Consider the following 20780-nt stretch of genomic DNA (forward strand, 5'->3'; position numbering starts at 1 on the left):
CTCAGTGGTTGAGTGTCTGCCTTTGGCTCGGGTTGTGATCCCGGGGTCCTGGGATCAAGTCATGCTTTGGGCTCCCCTTAGGGAGCCTGCTTCTCCCTCTGCCTGTGTGTCTGCCTCTCTGTGTGTCTCATCAATCAATAAACAAAATCTTAAAAAAATATTATATGGGAACTCAAGAGAATGGATGAACAGATAGATCACTCACCCATCTTCTCTATAGAACAAAGAATAAAACAGAGCCTTCCAATTTTGTAGGCAGTGGAGAGGATCTAATGAGGAAACTGGAGAGAACTATTTCTATTACAGGCTGGGATGGGAGGCTTTCTGTGGGAGATGTTTTGACATCAAACTACCCATCCCTGTGTTTAAACCTCAGTCAGTGGCTGTTTGGACCAGGGTCCATCCTCAGCTTTGCTGCTCCTTCAACCCCTCACCTGACTTTCCCATGCTTAGCTCACCATACCATCCTGGACCTACATGCTTCCTGCAAACATTTCTAAAAAGGAATTGGTGGTTTGGTTTCCTAAGCAGCGGATGTAAAGACCAATCTGTAAAGATTTTGTTCAAAGTAAATTTTCTGGAGGAATTCTTAGAGAAACTCATGACAAAGTCCTTAAGTTTTCCAGCTTCTTGGAATAAATGTAGTTGTCAGGGCTCATCTCATCCATTACTCTGTGAAACTCGTTAATTTGTTTTCTTTCCTTCTGTTCCCCATACAGAATGATACTGCAGGTTAAAAAGGAATATGATTTACTTGCTGTAGCACTCCCCAACATTTGATTGTCATCAACCACATACCACCTGCATTATTAGGTACTGAATATTTCTCCTTCAGTGGAGTCACTTTGTAAACTTTTTGCTTTTCCTAAGCAACAATATTCATGCTGTCATGGTTTAATGTTATAGCTCTATTCTAATCATTTTAAATCATTTTAAAATATTCATGTGGAAGTTGAACAAAGTTCCACTTTTAAGTTTTTTTATGTTTAAACTTAGAAATTGCTAGCAGTACTTTTTATGTATTTCAGGTTTATAAATGGCTTCAGTTAGGTGACAGCAAATTTAACAGTCACTTAAAACACCAAAAGCTGTTTTTTTAGTTTTTGTAATATTGTAAACCAAGAGGGCTTAGCTCTAGGCAGAAAAAGAAAGTAAGAAAAAAAATACACAAAAGTTGAAAATAATAAGAACACAAAAGTTCAGTTACATCTGAAATGAAATACAGTGTATGAATTATCAGCTTTTACATTAACTGTGATTTATGACTTCCCACAATGGTTGAAAACAAGTTTCCCAACATCAAGGTTTATATTTTAGTTGAGGTGAAATAGTTTCAATAGAAAGAGTGTCTTTAGTGTCTTTTACTATGGGAAAACATAAAAGAAAAAAAAACTGTCATTTTTAGGATGGAGAGCGAAGCATGGTCAGTCAGGCTTTTATACAACCTCTTAGCTTGTTTATCGAGGTGACCAAGGCTTTTATTTAGTTCACCAAGTGCTAAATTCTGTTTTCTAATAAGCACTCAAAAGGCAGTACCCAAATAAACAAAGTACTTTTTTAAAAAAAATATTTTATTTATTTATTCATGAGAGACACAGAGAGAGAGAGGCAGAGACAGGCAGAGGGAGAAGCAGGCTCCATGCAGGAAGCCCAACATGGTACTTGATACCGGGTCTCCAGGATCATGACCTGGACTGAAGGCGGTGCTAAACCGCTGAGCCACCTGGGCTGCCCAACAAAGTACTTTTTAGGTCTAAGTGATCTGGTGTGTGTTTCTCTTTAGTTAAAAACTAGTTCCTTTAATGCCACGGAGCTGTTCACTTCAAAATGGCTAACACAGTAATTTTTATGTTATGTATGTTTTACAATAAAAAAAGCATATTTCCTTTTAAAGGAGGACTTGTGTTTCTTATTTTATATTTTCTCAAAGAGGATGTTTAGTAAAAAAAATATATATATATTATATATATATAGTAAACAAAATATTCCTTTTTGGGTCATCAAAAATGTGTAAGTACCACATTTTAAGATAATTTTTAAAAAAGATTTTATTTATTTTGAGAGAGAGAGAGAGAGAGAGAGAGAGAGGACAAACAGGCAAACAGGGGTTGGGAGTGTAGATGGAAAGGGAGCAGCCGGCTCCCCGCAGGGAGCCCGTGGGAATGGATCCCAGGACCTGGGAATCATGACCTGAGCCGCAGGCAGACGCCCAACCACTGAGCCCCCAGGTGCCCCTAGCACCACATATTTAGACACACTGGTTTGAGGGCACATGGAGATACAGCTGAGACTGCTCTAGAAATGTACTGTTATTTTATGGAGCTGGTCAGATACTGCAGTGTTCACACACTGCCTCAGGGAATTCAACTGAAACCTGGTAAGTGCTGTTGAAACGGGAGAGCTGGGTTCTCGCGCGGACAACAGAGCCAGCAAAGCGACAGATGTTTATTAACCAGAGATACAGAGGAAGCTCTAGGAGTGAGAGGGGTCCTGACAGGGTTGCTGAGGGTTTGTAGGGTCTGTCTGTTATAGGAACCTTACCAGGGGACTTGGTACATTGCATGTCACTATCAGGGTGGCTCTTCGGAACAAACATGGCGGACTTGTAACCATCAGAGTGACAAACAAGATGGTTTTATGAATATCATGAGCCCAAACAAGGTGTTCCCTTTTCTCAGGTTAACATCTCCATAACATTTCTCTACATCTGGGATTTCTGCAGCCTAGTCAGGGAGCCCACGGCCTTGAGATTCTTGTGTGGTCTTGGTTTGAGCAGGGACTATCGATAACACCTTAATGACATGTTTCTGTGATTACTTAGTAGCCATTAAAGGGGGGAGACTCCCTAACATTTTGGAGTTAGGGAGCCAAGTTTATTTTTTTATGTTTTTACTGTTTTATCTCTGTTTTCTTGGGATGGGTAGGAGCCTGACTCTGGGGCTTTTCCCTTATCATTCCCTGCCTAGCCCTATCTGCCTCTAAGTCATTCCTACATCACTGTGTTTGAGAAAAATGGATATTTATTGAGTCTCACTGTGTTTCATATACTATGGAAGATACTTTTAAAATATTATTTAACCCTCACTATAACCTTATGAAACATACTAAATTTTCTAATTCTGCTAAGGCAAAGGCAGCCTAAGAGAGGTTTGGTAATGGTCCCTAAGGTGCTATAGCTAGGTCATGACTGAGTCAGCCTCAGGTATCACCGACTCCAAGCTTTTCCTGCAACAACAAACTGCCCAGTCAGGGGCCAGTGGGAGTCACACAGAAACTAGGCCCCTCGGTGCCCCTGGCCCCTCTGCCTCCTCCCCCTCCTCCCACCTCCCCCTTCCTCCTCCCCCCACCACCTCCTCCCCTGCCTCTAATCCCTCCTCACAGAAAACTGCCAGAGTTAATCTAGTGTTTGTTTCAGGTTTTTATTTTTTCTTTTAAACAGAAGAAAGAATCCATGAAGAAAACACAAGATGAAGAACTAAAACAAATAGACGAGGAGAAAACCAAGCAGATTTATAAAAGCTGGAAAGAAGATTCGGAGTGGCAGGCGTCTCGTGAGTACCCAGAGGCCTCTGTAACACCTTAGACCCGCCAGGCCAATTCCTTCTCTTAACAAATGATCAATCCAGGAAGCACTTAAAATGGTTGTTGAGAGAATTATTACCAAGTTGTTACATAAAGGCTTACGAGTCACTTCTTGAATAGTAGGAAGTTTCTCCATTGTCTTTGTGCCATCACAGCTGTGGTATAGTAAGTCTGTTTGATGGAACGGTATATAGCTCTGAAAAACCATGTTTTGGAAATGTTTAAGGACCTTAGGATATGTTTATAAATTGTTATTCACTTGAAGAAAAAAAATTAAAATAGTATGAAAAACATCCCCTATTTTAAAATGCCTTGGTATGTGAAGTAAAAGAACTAGAAAGTTATTAACATGTTAATTTTTTTGGAGAGACGATATTTCAGATTTGTTTTAATTCTTCTTGTTATTCTTTACTTTTCTAAATTTTCATAGCGAACTCATCTTAACTTTGTAAGAGAAGAACCAGGAATAACCGATTGAATATATCAGCATCTGTCCCATGCCTGTGACCTGACCCTGACTCCTTTTTGAGTTAGCGCTGCTGGAGATGACCCTCCTCAGGAGGAGGTGGGGTGGGCTAAAGCAGAGCAGAATGCACTCAGGGATGCTAGGAGACAATGCAGGTTTGAAATACCAGTAGGGTTTCCAGGTGACTCAGAAAGAGCTTTACCAGCCGGGTCATCCGTTGGGGCCAGTTAAGGGAGAGAACGAGAGTGAGAATGTTTGCAGGATGTGGAGCATCCTGTCTTCAGTTTCATTAGTGAACACCATGAACAGGACAGTTTTTGTGAAATGAAAATATTTGCAAGATCCAATCACTTCTATGCAGTGAAATTCTAGTGTAATGGAACATTTTTGGCATCTATTTGAAATGAGACTTAACAGGGCTTGACCAAGAATGCCCGAAGCGCAAATACACTCAATAAAAATTAGTCTTAACATCCTGCATTATAGCCCTTTACTGCCGTGTTGCTAAAACAAACACAAAACAAAACAATAAGCCCTCTGTTATACAAAGCAACATTAGAAGGTGGCCTTGAGGTGCTTTTATGTGTACCAGCACGTTCTCTGATTGCCGTGAGAACCATTGTAGTGTTTCCCTGGCAGGCCAGTTCACAGTTGGCTCAGCTCTGGGGGGGGCTCTGAGTGTGATCTTTGGCACGACTGGCCCACCTGTCACCCTGTCCACAGCCATGAGCGACTGCACCAGGAGCTGCCGACAGCTGGTCTCCGCTAGTGACTCGAGCTGAGGGCGTCAGGGATGTGACATCACCTCTTGGTCAAAGGCTCTGGGCCAGTTGGAATTCGCACTCGGGCTATGACTCATCCCTTGGTCTTGCCAAGTGCAGGAAATTGTCCAACAGGTGGTTCTCCCTTCCTCATCCTCCTTCTCCCCCTTAGGAAGCCCTCCCCCCACTGCCATTGCCACCACCACCCCACTGCCACCGCCACCCTTAGAAAGACAGGGATTGTGCGGCAGGCTGGGCAGTTGTGGCTGCACAGGCCCGAGCTGTGTGAGCCGGAGGTGATGACAGCGACGGTCTGTTATCAGCAGGTGACAGCATCTCCTGAGGGACTGCTCCCTTCACCAGCAGATCCTTCTCACCATCTTCTTCTCAAATCCCCGTTTTCCTAGTGCGAAAATCCAAAGCAGCTGACGAGAAGAGACGCTCTTTGGCGAAACAGGCGCGGGAGGACTACAAGAGGCTGTCCCTGGCGGCGGACAGGGTAGGGAGCGGAGGGGGGCAGCACGGCGCCCCAGCTGCTCCGCAGAGACCCAGGAGACCCCCCCTTCCACCCAAGCCGCAGTTCCTGCACCCAGCGGGGTCCCCTCGGCAGCCTCTCAGGTAGGAAGCCACAGAGACGGCTTGCAGCGCAGGCAAAGGGCAGGCTGCCGGGGTGGGGGTGGGGGTGGGGGCGGGGGGGCGCGGCCGCAGCGCGGAGCCCAGCTCTCCTCCACTTAGCCAGTCGCCCCAAGTTCCCCGCGCCGGATGCACCCCCTTGTCGTCTGGAAAATACCCACCGTTGTCATAATTAAGATAGACAGTGATTAAGGATGAACACGGAGTTGGTGCCTCCGCGCCCCACCAGCGCCCCCACCAGTCCCCCACCAGCGCCCCCACCGGCACCCCGCCAGCCCCGCACCAGTGCCCACAACAGCGCCCCCACCAGAGCCCACACCGGCGCCCCACCAGTGCCCCCACTGGCCCCGCACCAGCCCCGCACCAGCGCCCCCACCAGCGCCCCCACCAGTCTCCCACCAGCGCCCCCACCCGCGCCCCACCGGCCCCCCATCAGCTCCCTACGGTGGCCACTGAGGGGGAAGCAGAATGGGTTTCGGTCAGGACTCAGCATCACCCTTAGCCCGCGCGGTGCCAAAGCAGGAAGCGGGGCTTGCTGCGGTTCAGGGCATCATAGAGTCGTTCTCCTTCCTCCGGGTTAAAGGTTTGGTCCCTCCTTTCGGGCTACAGAGTCGAGCTCCTACACTGAGAATCTGGAACTGTTCCTCTTTGGAATGAGTACTGTTTTGGTCACGATGGTGCCTTTGCCCCCTAGGCTGTAGAAAATTGCGTAGAACAGTTTGTTCTGTAAAATCCCTGAAGAAAAATAACGATGACATCATAGCAGAAACCCCCTTTCCCTTGTGTTAGTTAACTGATTATAAAATTATTGTCTCCTGGATATCATATGATTGTTTTCATATTCTAATACGCAGAAAGACAGTATTTACATACCAGAGAAATCAAATAGCAATTGAATGAAACAGAACTGTCTCAAGTCTCACCTTCTGAAATAAAAAGCAGAAAGACTTCTCTGTTGCAAGTATGGAGAAATTAAAAGCAAAGAAATCTCTCTTTGCTTGGAGTCAGTAGTGATCTTCAAGGCTTTTCCTAACGGGGATTATGACCTCAGAGGAAACAGGAAGGTAGAGGTTTTTTCTATGACAATGATTTCTACTTACTCAACTGAAAGGTTCCATTTTTGGATGTGGGTACCAGGACCAGAAGATCATGTTCTATACGGGGACAGTGTGGAGAATGATTTTTTTTTTCTTATGTACAAAAACCCAAGAAAAGTAATAAAAAAAAAAAACTGGGATCCTGGCCATTTTGTGGCCAAGTCACAAAAGTGTGAATCCGTGCTCAGGGCCCTCTCGAGTGCTCCCAGCTGGTCAGGGTGTCGTCCACCCCCCGCAGGGCTGCGTGTGTACCCACCCCTGCCCTCCCAGTTCTTCCAAGGGTGTGACTGTCATTCATAGTCATTCATAGTGTGCCCTGGCCCACGGTACTGTTCGTGCCCTGGGTATGTGATGGACAGCAGGAAGGTGGCCTTTAATAAGAGCCGTTCTTCTTTTGAGCTGTGCTCACTGAGCTGTTTTTCCAACTTCACAGACTTGCACGAAATGCTTCTTGTGAGGCAGCCACACAGGATGGTTTGGGGGCTGGGACCACATCACATCACATCAGCGAGGAGCCAGGCTGAGAAAAGACAGAGATTGGCTGTCCTTAGAGTTTTTGCTTAACCTCCAAAGACTTCCCAAAGAAAAAGAACCTAATTTGAAAGCTGGTAACAGCACTCATCGTGTAATCTCACGTGCGTGCAGTATCTGGTTTCCCCAGTATAGGCTATCTTCTCCAAAATACTATGTGGTATGTAACTGGATGCGTGCATGCATACATGTACATCTGAAATACATGTCACATGCAATTCGTGGAGACGTGTGTTACCATAAAATGCAGAAAGAGCCATAAGTTAATTTACATGACAGGCATCCCAGAAGTTCATCCAAACTCATCGTTTTTACACTGAATTCTGCTCAAAATGAGTAGGCTGTTGTGAGAGACTTGGAAATATGTTTATTACATTGCAAAGTTACTTTTTGTGATGGAAATTGACTTACATCCCAGAACTTAAGTTCTGCTACTGAATATATTTCAAGATGATTCTGCCACTTGTATCTTTTTCTTACCAATCTTCAAACACTCTTCTTTCTTTGACTTTATATTTCTGAGACTGTCTTTAAGCAGAACCAAACCTCTTCGAAGTACAGGAGGAAGAAAGCAAGTCAGGGAGTTGGAAACAAAAGAGAAAGTTTAATACTGAAACTGTTAAAGAAAATTATTTTTTTGCATTTCTTTGGTTTGTGAGAGCATGTTCCCAAGGAAAATAGCGCTGGGGGTGTATTTCACTTTTTAATAGTTATTTTCTCAAATTTTAATTGGAAGTTAATGGACCTTTAATTCATATTAAAAATGAATTAATATCTATGTATTAACAGCAGTAGCTCATACCCATGACTAGTCCGATAGGACTGGAAGGACAAGGTGACAGATATATGTTCCTTCCTATTTTTTTTGAGCAGCCCTTGAGGACTTAGTTGTATAATGGCAGTAATTAGAGATCCAACTTCCCATTAGCCCAGCCCATGTAATCCGATGTTCAGACATATAGGATGCTCTTTCCTCTTATACATGATCTATATATACAGGATAAATATGATTTTCGAAGGCATTGTTTTCAAATTAGTTAAATCTAACTTGAAAAAAACGTTTTCTGAATAACAGAACCCAGGGAGTGACAAGGACGGCATCGAGCTCTTCCCAGGAGGACATCATTCGGTGGTTCAAAGAGGAGCAGCTACCTCTGCGAGCAGGCTACCAGAAGGCCTCAGACACTATAGCGCCCTGGTTCCACGGTGAGTACATGGGTTCCTTTGAAGGAACCTCATCTGACGCTGGAGGGTGCTATGCTTGCCCACCAAGAGGGCAGAAGGAAGAAAGGCTTCCTTTTACTTGTGCTGCCCAAAAAGAATCTTTGAAATTATTTTCACAAAGCAGTTTTTCAAAGGTTTCTCAGTGAGTTGCTAGCTCATGATGAAATTTGAAAACAGTGAGCAGTTGTAGTCTCTGCATGTATAGGTAATTTGTCACCACAAATAAAACACCACTGGGTGGGTGGGGAAAGCAGTGCCTCCTATGCATCTCTACTAGGGCACTGGATTGTGATTTCCTTCAAACAGCAATGCCTTTCATCCACCATCCACCATCCACTGGAAGAGAGTCATACATGCCCTGTATATGATGTGCAGAGCATCTGGTGAGCAGTCAAAACATCAGCTCTCCATTGACAGGTGAATGACTGAGCAAATCAGCTTTCTCTGTAGCAAGTCAAGTTATCTGAGCTGCATTTTCCTCACTATTAAATGAAGGAGTTGAACTTTATGATTTTTAACCTGAAAATTCTGTTACTTTTTTTGTATATTTTTTATTGGAGTTTGATTTGGCAACATATAACATAACACCCAGTGCTCACCCCGTCAAGTGCCCCTGTCAGTGCCCATCACTCAGTCACCCCAATCCCTATCCCACCTCCCTTTCCGCCACCCCTTTTTCGAAGCCCAGAGTTAGGAGTCTCTCATGTTTGTCACCCTCACTGATATTTCCCACTCATTTTATCTCCTTTCCCCTTTATTCCCTCTCGCTATTTTTTTATATTCCCCAAATGAATGAGACCATATAGTGTTTGTCCTTCTCCGATTGACTTACTTCACTTAGCATAATACTCTCTAGTTCCATCCACATTGAAGCAAATGGTGGGTATCTGTCATTTCTAATGGCTGAGTAATATTCCATTGTATACAAAGACCACATCTTCTTTATCCATTCATCTTTCAATGGACACCAAGGCTCCTTCCACAGTTTGACTATTGTGGACATTGCTGCTATAAACATTGGGGTGCAGGTGTCTCAGTTTTTCAATGCATCTGTATCTTTGGGGTAAATCCCCAGCAGTGCAATGCTGGGTCACTGAGTAGTTCTATTTGTAACTCTTTGAGGAACCTCCACACCATTTTCCAGAGTGGCAGTACCAGTTTACATTCCCACCAACAGAGCAACAGGGTTCCCCTTTCTCCTCATCCTCTCCCACATTGTTGTTCCCTATCTTATTAATTTTCCCCATTCTCACTGGTGTGAGGTGGTGTCTCATTGTGCTTTTGATTTGTATTTCCCTGATGGCAAGTGATGCAGAGCATTTTCTCATGTGCTTATTGGCCATGTGTATGTCTTCCTCTGTGAAATTTCTGTTCATGTCTTTTGCATATTTCATGATTGGATTGTTTCTTTGCTGTTGAGTTTAATAAGTTCGTTATAGATCTTGGATACTAGCCCTTTATCTGATAGGTCATTTGCAAATATCTTCTCCCATTTTGTAGGTTGTCTTTTAGTTTTGTTGACTGTTTCTTTTGCTGTGCAGAAGCTTTTTATCTTGATGAAGTCCCAAGAATTCATTTTTGCTTTTGTTTCCCTTGCCTTCATGGATGTATCTTGCAAGAAGTTGCTGTGGCCAAGTTCAAAAAGGGTGTTGCCTGAGTTCTCCTCTAGGATTTTGATGGAATCTTGTCTCACAATTTGATCTTTCATCCATTTTGAGTGTATCTTTGTGTATGGTGTAAGAGAATGGTCCAGTTTCATTCTTCTGCACGTGGCTGTACAATTTTCCCACCACCATTTATTGAAGAGACTATCCTTTTTCCAGTGGATAGTCTTTCCTGCTTTGTTGAATATTAGTTGACCATAGAGTTGAGGGCTCATTTCTGGGTTCTCTATTCTGTTCCATTGATCTATGTGTCTGTTTTTGTGCCAGTACCACACTGTCTTGATGACCACAGCTTTGTAATACAGTTTGAAGTCTGGCATTGTGATGCCCCCAGCTATGGTTTTCTTTTTCAATATTCCCCTGGCTATTCAGGGTCTTTTCTGATTCCACACAAATCTTAAGATGATTTGTTCCAACTCTATGAAGAAAGTCCATGGTATTTTGATAGGGATTGCATTAAATGTGTAAATTGCCCTGGGTAGCATTGACATTTTCACAATATTAATTCTTCAACCCATGAGCATGGAATGTTTTTCCATCTCTTTGTGTCTTCCTCAATTTCTTTCAGAAGCGTTCTGTAGTTTTTAGGGTATAGATCCTTTACCTCTTTGGTTAGGTTTATTCCTAGGTATCTCATGCTTTTGGGTGCACTTGTAAATGGGATTGTCTCCTTAATTTCTCTTTCTTCAGTCTCATTGTTAGTGTATAGAAAAGCCTCTGATTTCTGGGCATTGATTTTGTATCCTGCCACGCTACCAAATTGCTGTATGAGTTCTAGCAATCTTGGGGTGGAGTCTTTTGGGTTTTCTAGGTACAGTATCATGTCATCTGCAAAGACGGAGAGTTTGACTTCTTCTTTGCGAATTTGAATGCCTTTTATTTCTTTTTGTTGCCTGATTGCTGAGGCTAGGACTTCTAATATTATGTTGAATAGCAGTGGTGAGTGGACATTCCTGTCGTGGTCCCGATCTTAGGGGAAAGGTTCCCGGTGTTTCCCCATTGATAATGATATTTACTGTGGGCTTTTCGTAGATGGCTTTTAAGATGTTGAGGAATGTTCCCTCTATCCCTACACTCTGAAGAGTTTTGATCAGGAATGGATGCTGTATTTTGTCAAATGCTTTCTCTGCATTATTGAGAGGATCATATGGTTCTTGGTTTTTCTCTTGTTGATATGATCTATCACATTGATTGCTTTACCAGTGTTGAACCAGCCTTGCATCCCAGGGATAAATCCCACTTGGTCATGGTGAATAATCTTCTTAATGTACTGTCAGATCCTATTGGCTAGTATCTTGTTGAGAATTTTTGCATCTCTGTTCATCAGCGATATTGGTCTATAATTCTCCTTTTTGGTGGGGTCTTTGTCTGGTTTTGGAATTAAGGTGATGCTGGCCTCATAGAATGAGTTTGGAAGTATTCCATCCCTTTCTATTTTTGGAACAGCTTTAGTAGAATAGGTATTGTTTCTTCTTTAAACGTTTAATAGAATTCCCCTGGGAAGCAATCTGGCCCTGGACTTTTGAGTCTTGGGAGGTTTTTGATGACTGCTTCAATTTCCTCCCTGGTTATAGGCCTGTTCAGGTTTTCTATTTCTTCCTGTTCCACTTTTGGTAGTTTGTGGTTTTCCAGAAATGCATCCATTTCTTCTAGATTGCCTAATTTATTGGCATATAACTGCTCATAATATTTTTTAAAATCATTTGTATTTCCTTGATATTGGTTGTGATCTCTCCTTTTTCATTCTTGGTTTTATTACTTAGAGTCTTTTCTATTTTGTTTTTAATAAGGCTGGCTAATGGTTTATCTATCTTATTAATTCTTTCAAAGAACCAACTCCTGGTTTTGTTGATCTGTTCAGTCTTTCTGGTCTCTATTTCATTGAGCTCTGTTCGAATCTTTATTAACTCTCTTCTTCTGCTTGATGTAGGTTTTATTTGCTATTCTTTCTCCAGTTCCTTTAGGTGCAAGTTTAGCTTGTGTACTTGAGTTTTTTTCCAATTTTTTGAGGGAGACTTGTATTGTAATGTATTTCCCTCTTAGGACTCTTTTTGCTGTATCCCAAAGATTTTGAATGGTTGTATCTTCATTCTCATTAGTTTCCATGAATCTTTTTAATTCTTCTTTAATTTCCTGGTTGACCCTTTCATCTATTAGTAGGATGCTCTTTAACCTCCATGTGTTTGAGTTTCTTCCAAATTTCTTTTTTGATTAAGTTCAAGTTTCTTTCTTTTTTTTTAATTTTTATTTATTTATGAGAGACAGGAGAGAGAGAGAGAGAGAGAGAGAGAGCAGCAGAGACATAGGCAGAGAGAGGCAGGCACCATGCAGGAGCCCAACGTGGGATTCGATCCTGGGACTCCAGGATCACACCCTGGGCCAAAGGCAGGCACACAACAGCTGAGCCACCCAGGTGTCCCAAGTTCAAGTTTCAAAGCATAATGGTCTGAAAATATGCAGGGGACAATCCCAATCTTTTGGTATCGGTTGAGACCAGATTTGTGACCCAGTATGTGGTCTATTCTGGAGAAAATTCCATGTGCACTTGAGAAGAATGTGTATTCAGTTGCATTTGGATGTACAGTTCTGTAAATGTCTGTGAAATCCATCTGGTCCAGTGTATCATTTAAAGCTCTTGTTTCTTTTTTTTTTAAAGAGTTTTATTTATTTATTCATGAGAGACAGAGAGACAGAGACACAGGCAGAGGGAGAAGCAGGCTCCATACAGGGAGCCCGAAGCAGGACTCGATCCCAGGTCTGTAGGATCAGGCCCTGGGCTGAAGGCGGTGCTAGACCGCTGAGCCCCGCCCCCACCCCCCCACCGGGCTGCCCTAAAGCTCTTGTTTCTTTGGAGATGTTGCGCTTAGAATATATGTCATTTGCAGAAAGTGCCGTGTTGAAGTCTCCCAGTATTAGTGTATTATTATCTAAGTATGTCCTTACCTTGGTTATTAATTGATTGATATACTTGGCAGCTCCCACATTAGGGGCATAAATATTCATGATTGTTAGGTCTTCTTGTTGGATAGATTCTTTAAGTATGATATAGTGTCCCTCTTCATCTCTTACTACAGTCTTTGGGATAAACAATAATTTATCTGATATGAGGATTGCTACCCCAGCTTTCTTTTGAAGACCATTTGCAAATGGTTCTCCAACCTTTCATTTTCAGGCTGTAGGTGTCCTTAGGTCTAAAATGAGTCTCTGGTGGACAGCAAATAGATGGGCCTTGCTTTTTTATCCAGTCTGAAACCCTGCATCTTTTGATGGGATCATTAAGCCCATTAATGTTCAGAGTTACTATTGAAAGATATGCATTTAGTGTCATCCTAATACCTATTCAGTCCCTGTTTTTGTGGATTGTTTCCTTGGACTTTCTCTTTCTTTTACAGAGTCCCCCTTAATATTTCTTGCAGAGCTGGTTTGATGGTCACATATTCTTTTGGTTTCTGCCTATCTTGGAAGCTCTTTATCTCTCCTTCTATTCTGAATGAGAGCCTTGCTGGATAAAGTATTCTTGGCTGCAGGTTCTTCTCATTTAGGACCCTGAATATATCCTGCCAGCCCTTTCTGGCCTGCCAGGTCTCTGTGGAGAGGTCTGCTTTTAATCTAATATTTCTCCCCATATAAGTTAGGGATCTCTTGTCTCTTGCTGCTTTAAGGATTTTCTCTTTATCTTTGGAATTTGCAAGTTTCACTATTGAATGTCGCGTTGTTGAACAGTTTTTATTGATTTTAGGTGGGTATCTCTCTATCTCCTGGATCTGAATGCCTGTTTCCTTTGCCAAATTACGGACGTTCTCAGCTATGATTTGTTCAAATATGCTTTCTGGTCCTCTGTCCCTCTCAGAGTCCTCTGGAATCCCAATTAAAGGTAGATTTTTCCCTGAGGCGCTTGTTTATTTCCCTTAACCTTTCCTCATGGTCTTTTGTTTGTCTCTTTTTTCCTCAGCTTCCTTCCTTGCTATCAACTTGTCTTTTATGTCACTCACTCATTCTTCTACCTCATTAACCCTCATCGTTAAGACCTTCAGTTTGGATTACATCTCATTTAATTGATTTTTAATTTCAGCCTGATTAGATCTAAATTCTGCAGTCATGAAGTCTCTTGAATCCTTTATGCTTTTTTTCCAGAGCCACCAGTAGCTTTAAAATTGTGCTTCTGAATTGGCTTTCTGACATCAAATTGTAATCCAAATTCTGTAACTCTGTGGCAGAGAGTACTGTTTTTGATTCTTTTGTGGTGAGTTCTTCTTTCTAGTCATTTTGCTCAGTGCAGAGTGGCTAAAAACGAGTTGTACTGGAAAAAGGAAGGAAAAGTTAAAAAAGGGGGGGGTATCCTCTGGTTTTATATACTGTAAATCCCTCATCTTCCCCTGGAGCTTTCCAGCGCTGCTCCATCAAGAACTTGCTCTTTCCTGCCCTTCTAGCTGGTCTTCTGGGAGAGGGGCCTGCTGTGCTGATTCTCAGGTGTGTGTACCTGGGGGAGCTGCCCGCCCCCTGCCAGGTGCATGGCTCAGTGGGAGCTGTTTATCCTGTGAGGCCGCTGTTCCCCTGGAGGCTCCACTCCGTCCCAGGCACACGGTGATACCAGGAGGAAAAACCACACTGGCAGCGGCCAGCCTTCCAGCTCTGGAGTCAGTTCTCGTAGTAACTGCCGCAGCTCCCAGTCCGCACTGGCCTGGATGCTCCCTGGGGTGGCGGTGGGTGCTGATCTGCACAGCTTGGGGGTGCCCTGCGGCAGGACAGTCCTCGCTGTCCTGTGCCCTCTCCGCCTCCTCCTGTCCCCGGGGGGAGCGCAGGATCACTGGCTGTGTCTGCTCCAGCGCCCTGGGATCCGGGACCTGTGCTGCTGGAATCACGTTCTAGGGCCGCAGCTCCCGGAGGCAGCAGGGCGCAGACCCTCCGCCCGGAGCCCCTACCTGAGCTTCTCCCCGAGGCCCTGCCGCGTGCGCTCCAGCCCTCGACCGAGCTCGGCCTGCGGTCTGTGGCGCCCTCTCCCCCTGGGCGCACCTCCTCTTAGTGACCCCAGGAGACTGGAGGCTCCACTGCCCCTCCTGTGGTTCTGCCCGGTTTCCCTGCTAAGCGTCTTTCTGTCTGGGAAGAATCCGGTGTGGAGTTTTTAAAGTTCCTGCTTCCCCGGGACTGGGCTTTCCTGTGTCAGGGGCTCTCGCCGCCGGCCCAGCTCCTTGCGGGGCCCCTCCCCCACTCGATTCTTTATTATTATTTTTTCCACCTTCCTATCTTGTTAGAAGCGCAGACTCCTCTCTCTGTAGCGTTCCAGCTATTCTAAACCTCAGGTCGAATTCATAGGTTTTCAGGATAATTTGAAAGTTATCTAGGTAAGTTAGTGTGGACAGGTGACTTGGGGGACCCTGCTCCTCCACCATCTTGCCCCGCCCCCAATTCTGTTACTTTTATCTAAGTTTCCATTAAGCATCAAACACACTGCCAGGTAGATGAATGGATAAAGAAGATGTGGTCTATGTATACAATGGAATATTACTCAGCCTTTAGAAACAACAAATACCCACCATTTGCTTCAACGTGGATGGAACTGGAGGGTATTATGCTGAGTGAAGTAAGTCAATCGGAGAAGGACAGTGTATGTCCTTTGGGGAATATAAATAATAGTGAAAGGGAATAGAAGGGAAGGGAGAAGAAATGTGTGGGAAATATCAGAAAGGGAGACAGAACATAAAGACTCCTAACTCTGGGAAACGAACTAGGGGTGGTGGAAGGGGAGGAGGGCGGGGGGTGGGGGTGAATGGGTGACGGGCACTGAGGGGGGCACTTGATGGGATGAGCACTGGGTGTTATTCTGTATGTTGGCAAATTGAACACCAATAAAAAATAAATTTATTATAAAAAGAAAAGAACACACTGATAGTTGCTAGAGGGGAGGTGGTGGGAGGATGGGAGAACAGGTGATGGGGATTATGGAGGGTGCTTGGCGTGCTGAGCACAGGATGATGTGTGGAGGTGCTGAATCACTATACTGTACACCTGAAACTAATATCACACCATATCTTAACTAACTGGAATTTAAATGAAAACTCTGTGAAAAGAGTGTAAACTAGGAATACTGAAATGAAAGGTCATCGTCTTATGCTCTGCTGGAGGAGGCAGCGGCCTCTGACCAGTATCAACGCCTCTGCCACCTTAGTGACAAAGTCGAGGCAGGGAGCATAGAAGGGAGGTGACATTTTCAGGTCTTTGACCAGGCTTGGGAAGCCTTTGTTCAAGCTGAAATTTGGAGCCACATGATCTCTTTCCTGGGCCACTTCTCCCTCCAGAACATGAGTACCCCCTCCATAGCAAACAGACTCTTCTTTGATATTCTGAGGCTTATTCCATCCAACATCATGGAAAAAGCATTCTTCCATCAACCATGAGAAAACAAAGTACAGAGGTGAAGGTAGGAGTTATGTGTCTGTGCCAGAAACTAGGAATACATTAGGGACCAACTAAAGGAAGAGAGTCACACCAGGTTGCTACAAGGGAGGGCACAAAAAGGACAGAGAATGTAGCACTGAAGGTTGGGCATGCTTCAATAATACTACAAATCGTTTATTACAAATCCTATAATTTGCCTTTACCTGTTAAGACTCTTGAAACCATGATCTCAAAACTTAGAAAAAGAAGAACTCAGAAGAGATCTGAAAAGTTTCTATCTTTGTTGGGGATAATTTAATGTGCTGGGTTAATTTAATGTGCTTGAAATCAAGATGAGTTTGGGATGAGGAAATAAGTCTGAGGGGAAAAAGGAATTCAGATTACTATGAACTGCCCAGACTTTGCGTTTGTCAGGGAGATCCAACCAGACCTTGGTCTCCTCAGTTTTCCAGCTCCTCCCCATACAAGCACATACAGGGTTATACCATTGGCCAGAAAAATACTTGCAAGTTCACTGGTCAATAGCTTTCCTTGGGAGGCTAAGGAAACATCCTACGAGCACTTTTCTATCCTCTTCCTTGATAATCCTGCCTAAAAATGCCTACTCTATCCTTGGTCCAAATTATCATTCACTCCGAACAACTGGGAATTGAACTTTGCGTACTATGCTCCCACAAAATGTAATGTTTTGCATCTCAGGGTAATGAGAACAAGAATGTGATGGAATTTTAAGGAAGGAAATGGTGAGGAACAGCTGTTGACCAAATGAGCAAGGGTAGTGATGATATGAGAACAATAATGACAGTATTACCTTGTATTTTAAAAGCACCTTTCTCCAAAAGGCTCACAGTGCTGTAGATTTTCTCTCTTTTCCTTGGTGATTGAAAAATAAAATTAGATGCATTCTTATTAAGATGCAAAAACAAAACAAAACAAAACAAAACACACTGCCAGGTGTGTTTGTTGGAACCTGAGCAGATACTACCTAATAAACCATTTCTTTTTTTTTTTTTAAGATTTTATTTATTTATTCATGAGAGACACAGATAGAGACAGAGAGGCAGAGACACAGGCAGAGGGAGAAGCAAGCTCCATGCAGGGAGCCCGATGTGGGTGGGACTCGGTCAGGGACTCCAGGATCACGCCCTGGGCTGAAGGCGGGCGCCAAACCGCTGAGCCACCCAGGGATCCCCTAAACCATTTCTTAATATGACCCCAGAAACTGGATTTATTCAAGCCCTCTGTCTAGCCAGCACACAGTTCACTGTCTTCTCAGTTTCTTGGACTTCAGGCAAAGAAGTGGTTTCTTGCTTCAGATGGCTTCTTTAAGGGTCTGTGGTTGAATTGGATTGAATGGCTCTATGTACAACAAAAGTGCTTTAGAACAAAAATAAGATTCTCTCACAGAGCACATTTGTCCTAAAGGGTATCTTGGTTTGAATCATGTTGAAGGCTTCTCTCTTAGTATCATGTCATACGTAAATATACCCTCAAAAATAGGCTCCCAAACAAACAACATGGGAACCTTCTAAAAAGAAAAAAAATTATTTATAGTGGGCTTTCTGTTAATGGGCTGCTTTTAGGTCAGAACACTATGGAACTGTCTAGCTATCCTTGAAAATACATGTTCTTTGGTGATTCAGGCTTTAGTGACCCCAGAGGAGCACCTCTCGCTCTTAGGACTGAGTCATGAGCCTCCTTCCTTTCCATTCTTCCCTTCAGAAGACATTGGAAGAGGGGCCCCTGGGTGGCTCAGGGGCTGAGTGTCTGCCTTCAGCTCAGGTCATGATCCCAGAGTCCAGGGATCAAGCTCCACATCGGGCTCCCAGGAGGGAGCCTGCTTCTCCCTCTGCCTATGTCTTTGCGTCTCTCTCTGTGTCTATCATGAATAAATAAATAAAATCTTTAAAAAAGAAAAGAAGACATTGAAAGAGTGACATCAGTGTCAGAAGAGGAATGTTTCATGTTGCCTTTTTTTCCCCCTTTTTAAGATAAGCACTGCCAAAGTCAGTACTTTATCGTTTCTGTGTCTTTGGACAGAAGATGTCATTATTCTTGATTACAAGCCTAGTAGGTCATTCTAACAATAGGAAATGAGAAATTTAAAATGTTGGTTGATGTTTAAAAATCCTGGTACTTTAACAGGCAACTCCATTTGAAATAGTTGCTTAAAGCTAGGAAGAGAAATTTGGACTAAAAATCCAGTTGGAGCTTTGGTTAAAAAATAAGTTGAGTTTTACATATAATAACTTATTAATCGCATATCTTAATATTTTTGAAATATAATTGTTTATTGATCATGAGCTCTGTTTGAAATAATAGATTGGTAGCTCTTCTAAATTGGTTTACCATCTTCCTTCCATTATCATACACTCCATAAGTTGCCTTTCTTTGTTTTTTGGTGTTTTTTTTTTTTTTTAAGATTTTATTTATTTGGGAGGCAGAGAGTGAGTGAGCAAGACAGCACGAGTATGGTGAGGGACAGAGGGAGAGGGAGAAGCAGATTCCATGGGGCTTAATCCTGGGACTCTAGGATCATGGTGTGAGCCAAAGCAGATGAGTAGCCAACTGAGCCACCCAGGCGCTGCCCCTACCGCTTTCAAGATTTTTATTTATCTGTTTGACAGAAAGTATGTACAAGCAGGGGGAGTGGCAGGCAGAGGGAGAGGGAGAAGCAGGCTCTCCACTGAGCAGGGAGCCCAAGGCAAGGCTCGATCTCAGTACTCCAGGAACATAACCTGAGCCAAAGTCAGACATATAACCTACTGAGCCACCCAGGCGCCCCCAAAAGTTGCTTTTCTTATGTTACTGTTTTGGTCAGCTAATTTTTCCCCATGGAATTTCACACTTTTACCCTTTTCTTTTCATTAGCTTTAGACAGGATGGGAATGGTTAGAAAAGGACAAGGGAACTGAAGATTACTGGTCTCTGGTGTGTGGGGCTGGTGAAAGGTGACATGCTATAAGTTAGAAGAAGGAACACAGCAGTATCAGGAAATTAAGGGGAGAAAAAGAGGAGAGACAATGAGCTTATTTGGGATATCATGAGTTTGAAATGTCTTTGGGGCAGTCAAGTGAAAATATCCATTTGGTAATTGGATTAATAGATCAGTTCTAGAGATAATAGATTGGAGTCATCAGTACACAATGAAAAGCATGGGAGGGAATGACATTTTCCAGGAGTGAACTGGAAGGAATAAGAGAAGACAAAGAACAAGACCCCGGGAAGCACTAACAACAGTGTGATGGCAAAGAAGAGCAGAGACCCCACATCGACGCGTCAAGTTTCCTTTCCCACTTGGGGTCATGACAAGGCAAATACCTGGCCCTGGGTGCCACTTCAGCAGGCAGTAAAGTAAGGCATTGCCTCTGATCTCCTAGATGTAAGAACTTGGAGAATCCCAAGTACAAGAGAGATTCTGAAATGCAGTGCTGAACTCTACTTTGTGAGCATCTTTTGATGATCTCAAGCACATCTAGATATGTGGTCTCCCCACTACTCTCTCAGGAAGCTTTTTTCACAGAGGCCACGGGGTCTCAACTTTCACTGCCCTTTTTGGTGCAGCTCCATCTCAAACCACATTCCCCACAGAACCCTACCTTGATCATTGCTTTCCATCATATGTTCCTGTTCTGTCCCTGACACACCACACTGGCCCCTTTTGTAGGGCCTTTGCTGAAGATCCTTCTATGTCAGCATCTTAAGGAGATGGCTCACATGCCTGGAGACCTGAGGGGTCCCAAATCTGTTGGGTGGGCTAGCAGGCTGGAGACACAGGGGAGACTAGCAGCCCGAGGCCAAAGGCTGAACTCTGGCAGAATCCATCTTGCTCAGGGAAGGTCAGTCAGTATTTTTTTAAGGCCTTCAGCTGATTGGATGAGGCCTACCTACACTATGGAGGGGTTCTCACCCTTCATTTAAAACATAATTTTTTTGATCATGGAATATTTTGAACAAACAGAGAGTACAAAGGAATCTATTACACCAGTGGTGTAACAAATGTTATATCTACTTTCCAGGATACAATAAATGTTAGAAGCCATAGTTACTTCATATCTATTTTTCTTATGAAGAAATAAAGCCCTAAAGAATGAAGGCCCTCTCTTTTATTTCCTTATTGACTCTACTTACTTCTTTCCCAGAGGTGAACCACTCTTTTGTTGTCTTTTTCATCCATATTTTTATACTCTCATTACATATGTATGTATGTGTGCATTTTTGTAAAATATATTGAAATATATATAAAACACATATATCTGCTTCTATAAAACATGCAATATTGTGTTTAACATTTACATAGTGTCATGCTATAGGCCTTCCTCTGCAACTTGAGTTTTCTCCCAACATTATGTTATGTAGATTTGTCTTTGTTTATAAATGTAGACTGGCTCATTCATTTTACCAATTGTGCAGTATGTTATAATAT

General features: G+C 43.3%; 1 protein-coding gene across 5 annotated transcripts in view; it reads left to right on the forward strand.

Moving 5' to 3' along the window:
• The window catches only part of SH2D4A (SH2 domain containing 4A), a 70931-nt gene that overhangs the window by 37672 nt on the left and 12479 nt on the right, over window positions 1-20780 (forward strand). For all 5 annotated transcript variants that reach the window (XM_025447161.3, XM_049094909.1, XM_025447227.3 and 2 more), the window contains 3 exons: window positions 3440-3551; window positions 5217-5427; window positions 8146-8276. In XM_025447161.3, the coding sequence (XP_025302946.1) occupies window positions 3440-3551; window positions 5217-5427; window positions 8146-8276 (454 nt within the window). The remainder of the gene's footprint in view (window positions 1-3439; window positions 3552-5216; window positions 5428-8145; window positions 8277-20780) is intronic.

The sequence above is a fragment of the Canis lupus genome, chromosome 16, assembly GCF_003254725.2.
Source record: "Canis lupus dingo isolate Sandy chromosome 16, ASM325472v2, whole genome shotgun sequence".
NCBI classification, from domain to species: Eukaryota; Metazoa; Chordata; class Mammalia; order Carnivora; family Canidae; genus Canis; species Canis lupus.